Source organism: Panulirus ornatus, chromosome 43 (genome assembly GCF_036320965.1).
Source record: "Panulirus ornatus isolate Po-2019 chromosome 43, ASM3632096v1, whole genome shotgun sequence".
Lineage (NCBI taxonomy): Eukaryota > Metazoa > Arthropoda > Malacostraca > Decapoda > Palinuridae > Panulirus > Panulirus ornatus.
In genome coordinates, this window is record NC_092266.1 from 15,755,757 (window position 1) to 15,769,693 (window position 13,937).

Genomic DNA, 13,937 nt, shown 5'->3' on the forward strand with positions numbered 1-13,937 from the left:
TTGTTCGCTGATGATACTGCGCTGGTGGCTGATTTGTGTGAGAAACTGCAGAAGCTGGTGACTGAATTAGGTAAAGTGTGTGATAGAAGAAAGCTGAGAGTAAATGTGAATAAGGGTAAGGTTATTAGGTACAGTAGGGTTGAGAGACAAGTCAGTTGGGAGGTAAGTTTGAATGGAGAAAAACTGGAGGAAGCGAAGTGTTTTAGATATCTGCGAGTGAATTTGGCAGTGGATGGAACCATGGAAGCAGAAGTGAATCGTAGGGTGGGGAAGGGGGCGAAAGTTCTGGGAGCGTTGAAAAATGTGTGGAAGTCAAGAACATTATCTTGGAAAGCAAAAATGGGTATGTTTGAAAGAATAGTGGTTTAGCAATGTTACATGGTTACGAGGTGTGGGCTAAAAATAAAGTTGTGCGGAGGAGGGTGGATGTGCTGGATATGAGATGTTTGAGGACAATATGTGGTGTGACGTGGTTTGATCGAGTAAGTAATGAAAGGGAAAGAGAGATGTGTGGTAAGTGTGGTTGAGAGAGCAGAAGAGGGTGTTTTGAAATGGTTTGGTCACATGGAGAGAATGAGTGAGGAAAGATTGACAAAGAGGATATATGTGTCAGAGGTGGAGGGAACAAGGAGAAGTGGGAGACTAAATTGGAGGTGGAAAGATGAAGTGAAAAAGATTTTGATTGATCGGGTCCTGAACATGCAGGAGGGTGAAAGGCATGCAAGGGATAAATGTGGTTATCCAGGGTTGACGTGCTGTCAATGGATTGAACTAGGGCATGTGAAGCGTCTGGGGTAAACCATGGAAAGTTATGTGGGGCCTGGATGTGGAAAGAGAGCTTTGGTTTTGGTGCATTATACATGACAGCTAGAGACTGAGTGTTAACGAATGTGGCCTTTGTTGTCTTTTCCTAGCACTACCTCGTACACATGCAGGGGGAGGGGGTTGTCATTTCATATGTGAAAGCTGAGAGTAAATATGAATAAGAGCAATGTTACTAGGTACAGTAGGGCTGAGTGACAAGTCAATTGGGAGGTAAGTTTGAGCTGAGTGACAAGTCAATTGGGAGGTAAGTTTGAATGGAGAAAAACTGGAGGAAATGAAGTGTTTTAGATATCTGGGAGTGAATTTGGCAGCAGATGGAACCATGGAAGCAGAAGTGAGTCACATGGTAGGGGAGGAGGCGAAGGTTTTGGGAGCATTGAAGAATGTTTGGAAGGCGAAACCATTATCTTGGAAAGCAAAAATGGGTATGTTTGAAGGAATAGAGGTCCAGCAATGTTATATGGCTGCAAGGCATGGGCTATAGATAGGGTTGTTTGGAGGAGGGTGGATGTGTTGGAAATGAGATGTTTGAGGACAGTATGTGGTGTGAGGTGGCTTGATAAAGTAAGTAATGGAAAGGTAAGAGAGATGTGTGGTGATAAAAAGAGTGTGGTTGAGAGCAGAAGAGGGTGTGGTGAAATGGTTTGGTTGCATGGAAAGAATGAGTGAGGAAAGATTGACAAGGAGGATATATGTGTCAGTGGAGAGAATGAGGAGAAGTTGGAGACCAAATTGGAGGTGGAAAGATGTTTTGAAAAAGATTTTGAGTGATTGGTGCCTGAACATGCTGGAGGGTGAAAGGCATGCAAGGAATAGAGTGAATTGGAACGATGTGGTATACCGGGGTCAATGTGCTGTCAGTGGATTGAACCAGGGCATGTGAAGCATCTGGGATAAACCATGGAGAGTTTTGTGGGGCCTGGATGTGGAAAGGATGTGGTTTTGTTGTATTATACTTGACAGCTAGAGGCTGAGTGTGAATGAATTTGGCCTTTGTTTTCGTTTCCTAGCGGTACCTTGCGCCTGTGTGTAGGGGGAGGGGGGGTGTAATTTCATGCATGGCGGGGTGGCGATGGGATTGAATAAAGGTAGCAAGTATGAATTATGTACATGTGTATATATGTATATGTCTGTGTATGTATATATATATGTATACGTTGAAATGTATAGGTATGTATATGTGCATGTGTGGACGTGTATGTATATACATGTGTATGTGGGTGGGTTAGGTCATTCGTTCATCTGTTAACTTGCACTACCTCACTGATGCGGGAGACAGCGACAAAGTATAATAAAAAAGATATATATTTATGGATTAAAGAGTAGCTCTATCACAGCAGTATTTTGTTTGGTTTAAAAGGAGCACCATCATAGCAATGTTTTTCTTGTTTTAAAGGTTAAAGATGTAAATGAGATGATATGAGTGCTAAACAGAAACGAAAACTCATAGTTATATTTTCATCATATGTGTCCCATATATTCATGTACTACCCTCTTTCCATACATTTAGATATATTGCAGTAAGGCATTTTCTTCTTTATATGAACAGTCAAGAAACAAAACTTGCATTAAAAGTCAATATTCATTTGCTGCTTTATCTTTTATGATCCACATTTTCCACTCATCTCAGTTCTCTGTTGTGTTACATTCTTGAAGGAAAATTATAAGGATGTTAGATAAAATTTAGTCACCCTCAAACATTTCATGTAGTAGAAGAAAATTATATACTCATCAAAGACTATTGCAGGGCCTTGGGACATTAGCAAAAAAGAAGGAGAGGAGAAAAGTGTTGAGTCATCACTTATTCTTCTGTATGCGAGATTTTTCATATCATTTAGGGGAAGATGCAGAAGTTTACTTTTCCTTGTATGATGCACAAAAAGGAAAATTTATCAGGTAGGTAGCAAACCAGTTAAAAAGTGCTTTGAGTGTGTTTTATGTAAAAACTATAATTTAAACAAGATTTTCATAGTTATTAAGTTTTTGTGGTATACATATGATTCTTATGTATTTTTATGGTTTATAGTCATTGATGAATTTAAAGTCACTTATTTAGTAAGATACTCATACACTTTTATAATCTATTTTCAGTGAGAGATTTCTAGTCAGATTATCTAAAGAAGGATTTTCCAATTATGTCGAAAAGATCCACAGCAACTGCACAATATTTACAGTGAGTATCTCAGAGCATATTTCTGTACACTGCTATTTTCAGAAGCAAATGATTTATATGTACTGGATTCAGATATTTCTCTGTTTCTTTCTTATCTGAAATAGAATTTTGTTCACAACTGTTTAGCGCAGTAGCATTAGGGACAGACTACCAAGCCCTTGAATAAAGATTTTTGCTTGGATTCCACTCATTCTTTCAGAAACTAACATTACAGGAGGAGAGGATTTTGATCCCCCGGCTCCTGCCCTTCTTTATCATATGCAACATGAAGGAGATGCATGGATAGTATTCCCATCTCCATGTCTCGAAAGATATGCATATGGATGATCCTACAGAATATAGTTTTTCTATGTCAGCTTTTTCTTTTGATCTTGTAAACAGTTATTAAAGAAATACACTGATCTTTAATCTAAAACATGGTTACCACCAAATGCTTGAATCATATCTGTTAGAGGGCATACCATTATAACACAGAACATACATAAATAATAAGGTCACCACTGAAAAGGCAACTGTTAGTTAGTTTCATAGAGTATGAAATTCCATTTACTTATACTATCTGTCTATCTGTATTTCTGATGCTCATTCCCTTTGGGAACTCCTTTTTTTTATGTACTTAATCGCTGTTTCCCCACATCAGTGAGGTAGCGCAAGGAAGCAGACAAAGAATGCCCCAACCACTCATATACACCTGTATATACATAAACACCAATACATGCACACATACATACATACATATACATTTCAACGTATATGTACATATACAAACTCAGACATGTATGTATATACACATGTACTTGTTCATACTTGCTGCCTTCATCGATTCCTGTCCCTACCTTGCCACACAGAAAATAGCTCCCCCTTTCTCCAGTGACGTAGCACCAGGAAAAGACAAAAAAGCCACATTCGTTCACACTGTCTTTAGCTGTCATGTGTAATGCACCAAAACCACAGCTCCCTTTCCATGTCCAGGCCCCACTGACCTTTCCATGGTTTACCCCAGATGCTGCATATGCACTGGTTCAATCCATTGACAACACTTCGACCCCGTTATACCACATCGTTCCATTTTACCCTATTCCTTGCACCCCTTTCACCCTCCTGTATGTTCAGGCCCTGATCGCTCAAAATCTTTTTTGCTCCATCTTTCCACCTCCAATTTGGTCTCCCGCTTCTCCCTTTTCCCTCCACCTCTGACACATATATCCTCTTGGACAGTCTTTCCTCACTCATTCTTTCCATGGGTCCAAACCATTTTAATGCACCCTCTTCTGCTCTCTCAACCACATTCTTTTTTTTAACCTCAAATCTCTCTTACCCTTACATTACTTACTTGGTCAAACCATGTGATACCACAGATTGTCCTCAAACATTTCATTTCTAACACATCCATCCTCTTCCACACAACCCTATCTAGAGCCCATGCAGTGCAACCATATAACATTGTTGGAACCATTGTTCCTTCAAACATACCCATTTTTTCTAAGTTCTCGCCTTCCACACATTCTTCAACGCTCCCAGAACCTTCACCCCCTCCCCCACCCTGTGACTCACTTCTGCTTCCATGGTTCCATCTGCTGCTAAATCCATTCCCAGATATCTGAAACACTTTACTTCCTCTAGTTTTTCTCTTCAAACTTACCTCCCAGTTCACTTGATCCTCCACAGACGTTAATAACTGTGCTCTTATTTACGTTTACTCTCAAATTTCAAATTTCTCCTTTCACACACTTTACCAAACTCTGTCACTAACCTCTGCCATTTCTCACCCGAATCAGCCTCCAGTGCTGCATCATCAGCAAACAACTACTGACTCACTTCCCAAGCCCTCTTCATTCTAACAGACTGCATACTTGCCCCTTTCTCCAAAAACTCTTGCATTCATCTCCCTAACCATCCCATCCATAAACAAATTAAACAGCCATGGAAACATCACACACCCCTGCTGCAAACCAACATTCACTGGAATCACTCAGTTTCCTCTCTTCCTACTCGTACAATACCTTACATCCTTGATAAAAACTTTTCACTGCTTCTAGCACTTACCTCCCACACCATATACCCTTAGAACCTTCCACAAAGCATATCTATCAACCCTGTCATATGCCTTCTCCAGATCCATAAATGCTACATGTAAATCCATCTGTTTTTCTAAGTATTTCTTACGTACATTCTTCAAAGCAGAGACTGGATCCATACATCCTCTACCACTTCTAAAACCACACTGCTCATTCCCAGTCTCATGCTCTGTACATGCCTCTACCCTCTCAATCAATTCCCTTCCATATAATTTCCCAGGAATACTCAACAAATTTGTGCTTTTGTAATTTGAACACTCATCTTTTATTCATGAAGCAGACAATTGACGATCACAGATGAACTTGTCGACCACGAGGGAAAATCAAAGCAGAAAAATTTGCTTAAGTGCTTTCATATATTTCCACACACCTTCAAAACCAAATAGTAACAAATCATAGATGGAGGTAAATGTACAGAGACACCAGTAGATGTTAACAGGATCACACCTTACACGATAATGAAGCAAGCAATGAGTGTAGATGGTAACCCGCATGGAGTCAGGACACTTGGGTAACAGAACCCGACTCTACTACTCGGGTCACTAAGGCTGTGTCAGGTCATCACCCTCCTTGCTCAAGTCACTGTGAAATAAAATGTAAATGTAGAATGATGTCAAAACTAAATAATCCAATACTAACATTTATATTCTTACCATCAGTCAGCTGTATAAGAGCAAATGAGAGTTGGGGTGAGAGAGTATCATTAGATTTTAGGGAGAGTAAAAAGATGTTTTGGAAGGAGGTAAATAAAGTGCGTAAGACAATGGAACAAATGGGAACTTCAGTGAAGGGGGCTAGTGGGGAGGTGACAACAAGTAGTGGTGATGTGAGGAGGAGATGCAGTGAGTATTTTGAAGGTTTGTTAAATGTGTTTGATGATAGAGTGGCAGACATAGGGTGTTTTGGTCGAGGGGGTGTGCAAAGTGAGAAGGTCAGGGAGAATGATTTGGTAAACAGAGAAGAGGTAGTAGGGGCTTTGCGGAAGATGAAAGCCAGCAAGGCAGCGGGTTTGGATGGTATTGCAGTGGAATTTATTAAAAAAGGGGGTGACTGTATTGTTGAATGGTTGGTAAGGTTATTTAATGTATGTATGACTCATGGTGAGGCCTGAGGACTGGCGGAATGCTTGCATAGTGCCATTGTACAAAGGCAAAGGGGATAAAAGTGAGTGCTTAAATTACAGAGGTATAAGTTTGTTGAGTATTCCTGGTAAATTATATGGGAGGGTATTGATTGAGAGGGTGAAGGCATGTACAGAGCATCATATTGGGGAAGAGCAGTGTGGTTTCAGAAGTGGTAGAGGATGTGTGGATCAGGTGTTTGCTTTGAAGAACTGTATGTGAGAAATACTTAGAAAAGCAAATGTATTTGTATGTAGCATTTATGGATCTGGAGAAGGCATATGATAGAGTTGATAGAGATGCTCTGTGGAAGGTATTAAGAATGTATGGTGTGGGAGGCAAGTTGTTAGAAGCAGTGAAAAGTTTTTATCAAGGATTTAAGGCATGTGTATTTGTGGGAAGAGAGGAAAGGGATTGGTTCTCAGTGAATGTAGGTTTGCGGCAGGGGTGTGTGATGTCACCATGGTTGTTTAATTTGTTTATGGATGGGGTTGTTAGGGAGTTGAATGCAAGAGTTTTGGAGAGAGGGGCAAGTATGCAGTCTGTTGGGGATGAGAGAGCTTGGGAAGTGAGTCAGTTGTTGTTTGCTGATGATACAGAGCTGGTGGCTGATTCATGTGAAAAACTGCAGAAGCTGGTGACTGAATTTGGCAGAGTGTTTGAAAGAAGAAAGCTGAGAGTAAATGTGAATAAGAACAAGGTTATTAGGTAGAGTAGGGTTGAGGGATAAGTCAATTGGGAGGTAAGTTTGAATGGAGAAAAATGGAGGAAGTGAAGTGTTTTAGATATTTGGGAGTGAATTTGGCAGCGGATGGAACCATGGAAGTGGAAGTGAATCATAGGGTGGAGAAGGGGGCGAAAGTTCTGGGAGCATTGAGGAATGTGTGGAAGTCGAGAACATTATCTCAGAAAGCAAAAATGGGTATGTTTGAAGGAATACTGGTTCCAACAATGTTATATGGTTGCGAGGCGCGGGCTATAGATAGAGTTGCTCGGAGGAGGGTGGATGTGCTGGAAATGAGGTGTTTGAGGACAATATGTGGTGTGAGGTGGTTTGATTGAGTAAGTAATGAAAGGGTAAGAGAGATGTGTGGTAATTAAAAGAGTGTGATTGAGAGAGCAGAAGAGGGTGTTTTGAAATGGTTTGGTCTTATGGAGAGAATGAGTGAGGAAAGATTGACCAAGAGGATATATCTGTCAGAGGTGGAGGGAACAAGGAGAAGTGGGAGACCAAATTGGAGGTGGAAAGATGGAGTGAAAAAGATTTTGAGTGATCGGGTCCTGAACATGCAGGAGGGTGAAAGGTGTGCAAGGAATAGAGTGAATTGGAACGATGTGGTATACCTGGGTCGACGTGCTGTCAATGGATTGAACCAGGGCATGTGAAGCGTCTTGGGTAAACCATGGAAAGTTGTGTGGGGCCTGGATGTGGAATGGGAGCTGTGGTTTCGATGCCTTATTACATGACATCTGGAGACTGAGTGTGAACGAATGGGGCCGTTGTTGTCTTTTCCTAGCGCTACCTCGTGCACATGAGGGGGGAAGGGGTTGTTATTTCATGTGTATATGTGTATATGTCTGTGTGTGTATATATATGTTGAGATGTATAGGTATGTATATTTGCTTGTGTGGATGTGTATGTATATACATGTGTATGTGGGTGGGTTGGGCCATTCTTTCGTCTGTCTCTGTGCGCTACCTCGCTAACGCAGGAGACAGTAACAAAGCAAAATAGATAAATATAATATTAAATAAATTTCTATTCATAAAACTTTTACACTTTACACTTTATGATTTAAGTAGCTCTGAACCAGGCAATAAGATGTGTTTTCATTCAAATGAATGAATATAGCACTAGAGTAATTATGGTGACTTACACGAGATTTTAAGAGTTTACTCATCTGTCCCAAGTAAAACAAACTACATGTTTTGCAGGGAATTCTGTAAACTATACTATTGTCATTACTTGGGCTGTTCATAACATTTTCTTTATAGTGCTCAAATAAGAGAAAACTGATTTTACATCAAATAGCTTAAGCAGTGGAATGATAGGTTCAAAAGGTTTGTGACAAACACGAAATATTGCTGTAAGACCTATTATGTTTCACATAAGTCTTTCTTGTCTTGGTCTTACATTTGTTCAGTACAAGGGAAGGATAGCAAAGTTTCTTACCTATGGTATCAATTTTACTAAATTCCTTATCCAGAAATTCTGGATTGACATTTTGTTAAGCTCTCAGATATATGAAAGACAATATCCACTGTTTAATACTAATTCTGTGACCTGAGTTAAAGTAAACATTTTTTTTTTTTTTTTTTTTTGCTTTGTCGCTGTCTCCCGCGTTTGCGAGGTAGCGCAAGGAAACAGACGAAAGAAATGGCCCAACCCACCCCCATACACATGTATATACATACGTCCACACACGCAAATATACATACGTACACAGCTTTCCATGGTTTACCCCAGACGCTTCACATGCCCTGATTCAATCCACTGACAGCACGTCAACCCTGGTATACCACATCGCTCCAATTCACTCTATTCCTTGCCCTCCTTTCACCCTCCTGCATGTTCAGGCCCCGATCACACAAAATCTTCTTCACTCCATCTTTCCACCTCCAATTTGGTCTCCCTCTTCTCCTCGTTCCCTCCACCTCCGACACATATATCCTCTTGGTCAATCTTTCCTCACTCATTCTCTCCATGTGCCCAAACCATTTCAAAACACCCTCTTCTGCTCTCTCAACCACGCTCTTTTTATTTCCACACATCTCTCTTACCCTTACGTTACTTACTCAATCAAACCACCTCACACCACACATTGTCCTCAAACATCTCATTTCCAGCACATCCATCCTCCTGCGCACCACTCTATCCATAGCCCACGCCTCGCAACCATACAACATTGTTGGAACCACTATTCCTTCAAACATACCCATTTTTGCTTTCCGAGATAATGTTCTCGACTTCCACACATTCTTCAAGGCTCCCAGAATTTTCGCCCCCTCCCCCACCCTATGATCCACTTCCACTTCCATGGTTCCATCCACTGCCAGATCCACTCCCAGATATCTAAAACACTTCACTTCCTCCAGTTTTTCTCCATTCAAACTCACCTCCCAATTGACTTGACCCTCAACCCTACTGTACCTAATAACCTTGCTCTTATTCACATTTACTCTTAACTTTCTTCTTTCACACACTTTACCAAACTCAGTCACCAGCTTCTGCAGTTTCTCACATGAATCAGCCACCAGCGCTGTATCATCAGCGAACAACAACTGACTCACTTCCCAAGCTCTCTCATCCCCAACAGACTTCATACTTGCCCCTCTTTCCAAAACTCTTGCATTCACCTCCCTAACAACCCCATCCATAAACAAATTAAACAACCATGGAGACATCACACACACCTGCCGCAAACCTACATTCACTGAGAACCAATCACTTTCCTCTCTTCCTACACGTACACATGCCTTACATCCTCGATAAAAACTTTTCACTGCTTCTAACAACTTGCCTCCCACACCATATATTCTTAATACCTTCCACAGAGCATCTCTATCAACTCTATCATATGCCTTCTCCAGATCCATAAATGCTACATACAAATCCATTTGCTTTTCTAAGTATTTCTCACATACATTCTTCAAAGCATAGGGCATTGTATTAGTTGGCTTTCTGTAGATGCTACATTTGAAGCAATATTCTTCCCTATGAATCAACACATCCAGGAGTGGTAATTTTTTCAGTATCTTCTGTGGAGATTGAAGATAATGGAAAATTACCATGCCTGGATGTGTTGATTCATAGGAGAGAGTATTGCTTTAAAGATAGCATCTACAGAAAGCCAACTAATACAATTTCTTATGTTCACTTTAACTCAGGTCATAGACTTAGTACTAAACAGTGTATATTTTCTTCCATGTATCTGAGAGCTTTACAAATTGTCAGTCCAGAATTTCTGGGCGAGAAATTTAGTAATATTGTTACCATCGGTAAGAAACCTTGCCATCCTTCCCATGTACTTGATGAATGTAAGACCAAGGCTAGAAAGACTTATGATAATATGACACATGATAGGTCTTACAGTAATATTCTTTGTTTACCCTATCACAAAATTTTTGAACCTTTCATTCCACTGCTTATTAGACTTTGATGTAAAATTAGTTTTCTCTTATGAGTACACTGTAAAGAAAATGTTGATTAAAAACAGCTCAAGTAATGACTATAGTATAGTTTGCTGAATTTCTTGCAAAACATGCAGTTCATTTTACTTGGGATAGAGAGGGAAAGACTTAAAATCTCTTGTAAGTCAACATAAATACCCTGTAAGCTTTGATCAGTGATTGAGTGCTCTGTTCGCTCACATGAATGAAAACTCACATCTTATTGCTGGTCTGCAGCTACTTTAATCATAAAGTGCAGAAGTTTTATAAGTAGAAATTTATTTGAATCTGCTCTTATACAGCTGACTGATGGTAAGAATAAGAATGATAGTAGAGGATTATTTAGTTTAGACAACATCATCCTACATTTCTTTCACAATGACTTGTGCAAGAACGCTGATGACCTGACACAGCTGGAAGTAACCCTAGTATTAGGACAGGATTTTTTACCTGAGTTTCTTGACTCCACGAGGGTTATCATCAACCCTAATTGCCTGCTTCATTACCATGTAAGATGTGATCCTGTTAACATCTACTGGTGTTGTTTGTTACTATTTGCTTCTGAAGATGTGTTGAAATACATGAAAGCACTTAAGCAAATATTCCTGCTTTGATTTTCATTTGTGGTCTACAAGTTCATTGTATATATGTATTCATATTTTTTCATTCTTGTTTTCCCTTTCCCATATTAGCCAACCAGGAACAGTTGAAGGATGGCCTCATTAGCTCACATCCATTCTCTAGCTGTCATTTATAATGCACTGAAACATGATCCTCCCTATCTACAAGAAGATCCTTCATAATTCTCTGCAACAGCCTTTGACCCTTCCCTTTCAAGCCATTCATTAACTAACCATTAATCCCAAACAGAAATGAAAAGCATACCCCTGCTTCACATTTCAGCAGCCTTTGCACACAGATCCCATAGCCCCATACAAACTTAACACTGCAAAACATATTCACACAAAAATGACCCAACAATACCAAAACAACTACCCTTCCAACATCGTCTTAAATGCCAGCCCACCAGACACATAAGAGTTACACTTTCTTGTCTGTGCTTTGGACATCACCCATCCCTACACCACCACAAGCACAGATTCAACATAACTTTGTGCCCATGATGCAGCTACCACACAGTGAAGGCACAACGCTTATTACTCAGTTGCCGTGCACTCTTCCCACATACACACACATCACCACATTTTATGATTTGTAGTTCTGGCTATTAGTTTAACCAGCTATCTGAGGGCTGCAGGAGCCCCATAAGAGATAGAAGGAAGGTCTGGGGCAGGAAGATAAGGTAAGGTAACCATGGACAAGCAACAACCACTATACACAAACACCCAGAACACCTTCCCAAACCATCATGTTCCCAACATATACACTCCACAAGCAACAGCACAAAATGCACAACCCCATGCCTTATCACAAACCCCTCCACTCCACAGAACCCCATTCTTACACTAACATTGTCCAGTCCAGCACCATTGGCATCAGGAACAAACACACAAAAGTACTCAACCTGCTTCAAGAACATGATATACACATAGTCTTCATCCAAGAAACCAGATGTGCACCAGAATCCTTTCTGTCTCCTTTTTTGTAATTACACAAGTGAAAGACAAGACTCATAGCATCAACAAGGAGGAGGAGAAGGAGGACTCATGACATTTATACACCAAAGTGTCTCATTTTCAGACACTGCTCCAAAGCACAGAACAGATCACAATCAGTGTCAGAGCTCTTGAACTACAGTCATTGAAAATGAATATACACAACTCTGATTTGGGAGTTAGAGGGACTGGAAATTTTCTTTTGACAGTCAAAGTGTTCTTGTTAAAGTATATTTTTTTTCACAGGATCTCGGAAGTGGAGATTTAGTTTCGGACCTGTATATTGTTGCCCATGTTGTGAGAGTTGGACGCATGTTGTTCTCAGAGTCCGTTAAGAAATTGTCATCCCACAACTACCGAAGACCCTATGGTGTAGCCCTCTTCAGATTAGCTCAACCTGTTCTGCAGGGAAGTGAAGGAGAGGTATGTTATCTGTGTATTTACCAGAACAATAGATGTAAGTGAACTACAGTCACTTGGAAAGAAGAGGTGGTAAAAGTCTTACATAAGAGGAAATGTGGCAAGGCAGCTGGATTGGAAGGAAAGTATTACTGTCAAATTTCTTCAGAAAGGGGGTAAATATGTTGGTGATTGGTTAGTTAGGATTTTCAGTGTATGTATGGATCTTAGTGAGGTGCCTGAGCATTGGCAGAATGCGTGTTGTCTATAGGCAAGGGGGATAAAGGTGATTGTTCTGAACACAGAGGTTTAAGTTTGTTGAGTATACTTGTTAAGTTGTATGGGAGAGTAGTTATTGACATGGTGAAGGCAAGTACAGAGCATCAGCTTGGGTTGGAACAGTGTAGTTTTGATGGTGGTATTGTATGTGTGCATCAGGTGTTTGCTTTAAAGAATGTATTAGAAATACTTAAAGAAACAGAAGGGTATGTATGTAACATTTAACAATCAGGAGAAAGCATATGATAGGGTTGAAAGGTTGATAGAGATGACTTTGGAAGGTCTTAAGAGTATATGGTGTGGGACAAAAACTGCTAGAAGCAGAGAAGTTTTCATCAAGAGTGTAAGGTGTGTGTACGGATAGGGAGAGAGGAGAATGTATTGTTCCAAGTGAAGGTTGGTCTGTGAGGGAAGGGAATGCGAGAGTCTTGGAGATAGGTAAGTATGCAGTCTGTTGGGGATGAGAAGGCCTGGAAAAATGTCATTTGTTGGTTGCTAATGACATAGCTGGTGGCATATTCAGGTGAGAAACTGCAGAATTTGATGACTGAGTTTGGTTGCATGTGTGTGAAAGGAGGAAGTTGAGAGTAGATGTGAATGAAAATAAGGTTTATTGATTTTAGTATGGTAGAGGGACGGGTTAGATGTGATGTGAGTTTGACTGGAGAGTAACTGGAGGAAGTTGCTGCATCATATGATTACTTTGTGGCTGGTGGCAACTCAAGTGTAGGCTGTTTGAAAATTGTTTTTTCTCTGCAGTTTGACACTTTCTACCTTGTCATGTCTCTCCCAATGACTATGACTTGTTACATTTTAAAAGATGTGTTTTTCACTCTGTCCAAAATTTTTGAATACTTTTCCTTGTCCTTTTTTTTCCCCCCTTTCATAATAATTTTTTTATTTCAATTAAGGCCCTGCTTTGATGTAGACTTTTGTTCATGACTGGTGCTTCCAACATAAAAAAGAAAAATTATAAAGTGGAACCATGTGGAAGTGAGTCATTGGGTGGGTGAGGGGGCAAAGGTTCTTAAAGCAGTGAAGAATGTGTGGAAAGGAAAGTTGTCACCTGGGAAATGTTTGAGAACAAGATGTGGTGTAAGGTGGTTTAACCTTTTAAGTAATAAAAGGGTAAGAGAGAGGTTTGGTAATAAAAAGTGTGTTGGTGATACAGCTGGAGAGGGTGTGCTGCAATGGTTTGGACATATTGAGAGAATGAGGATGGAGGAGTTGACAAAGAGGGTATACTCCCCCTCCCCAACATACATCCGAGTTCCGT

General features: G+C 40.3%; 1 protein-coding gene across 3 annotated transcripts in view; it reads left to right on the top strand.

The window, feature by feature from the left end:
- spg (dedicator of cytokinesis spg) overlaps positions 1-13,937 on the top strand; it is a 392,951-nt gene that overhangs the window by 74,609 nt on the left and 304,405 nt on the right. For all 3 annotated transcript variants that reach the window (XM_071687033.1, XM_071687034.1, XM_071687035.1), the window contains exons 8-10: positions 2,573-2,721; positions 2,917-2,998; positions 12,230-12,406. In XM_071687033.1, the coding sequence (XP_071543134.1) occupies positions 2,573-2,721; positions 2,917-2,998; positions 12,230-12,406 (408 nt within the window). The remainder of the gene's footprint in view (positions 1-2,572; positions 2,722-2,916; positions 2,999-12,229; positions 12,407-13,937) is intronic.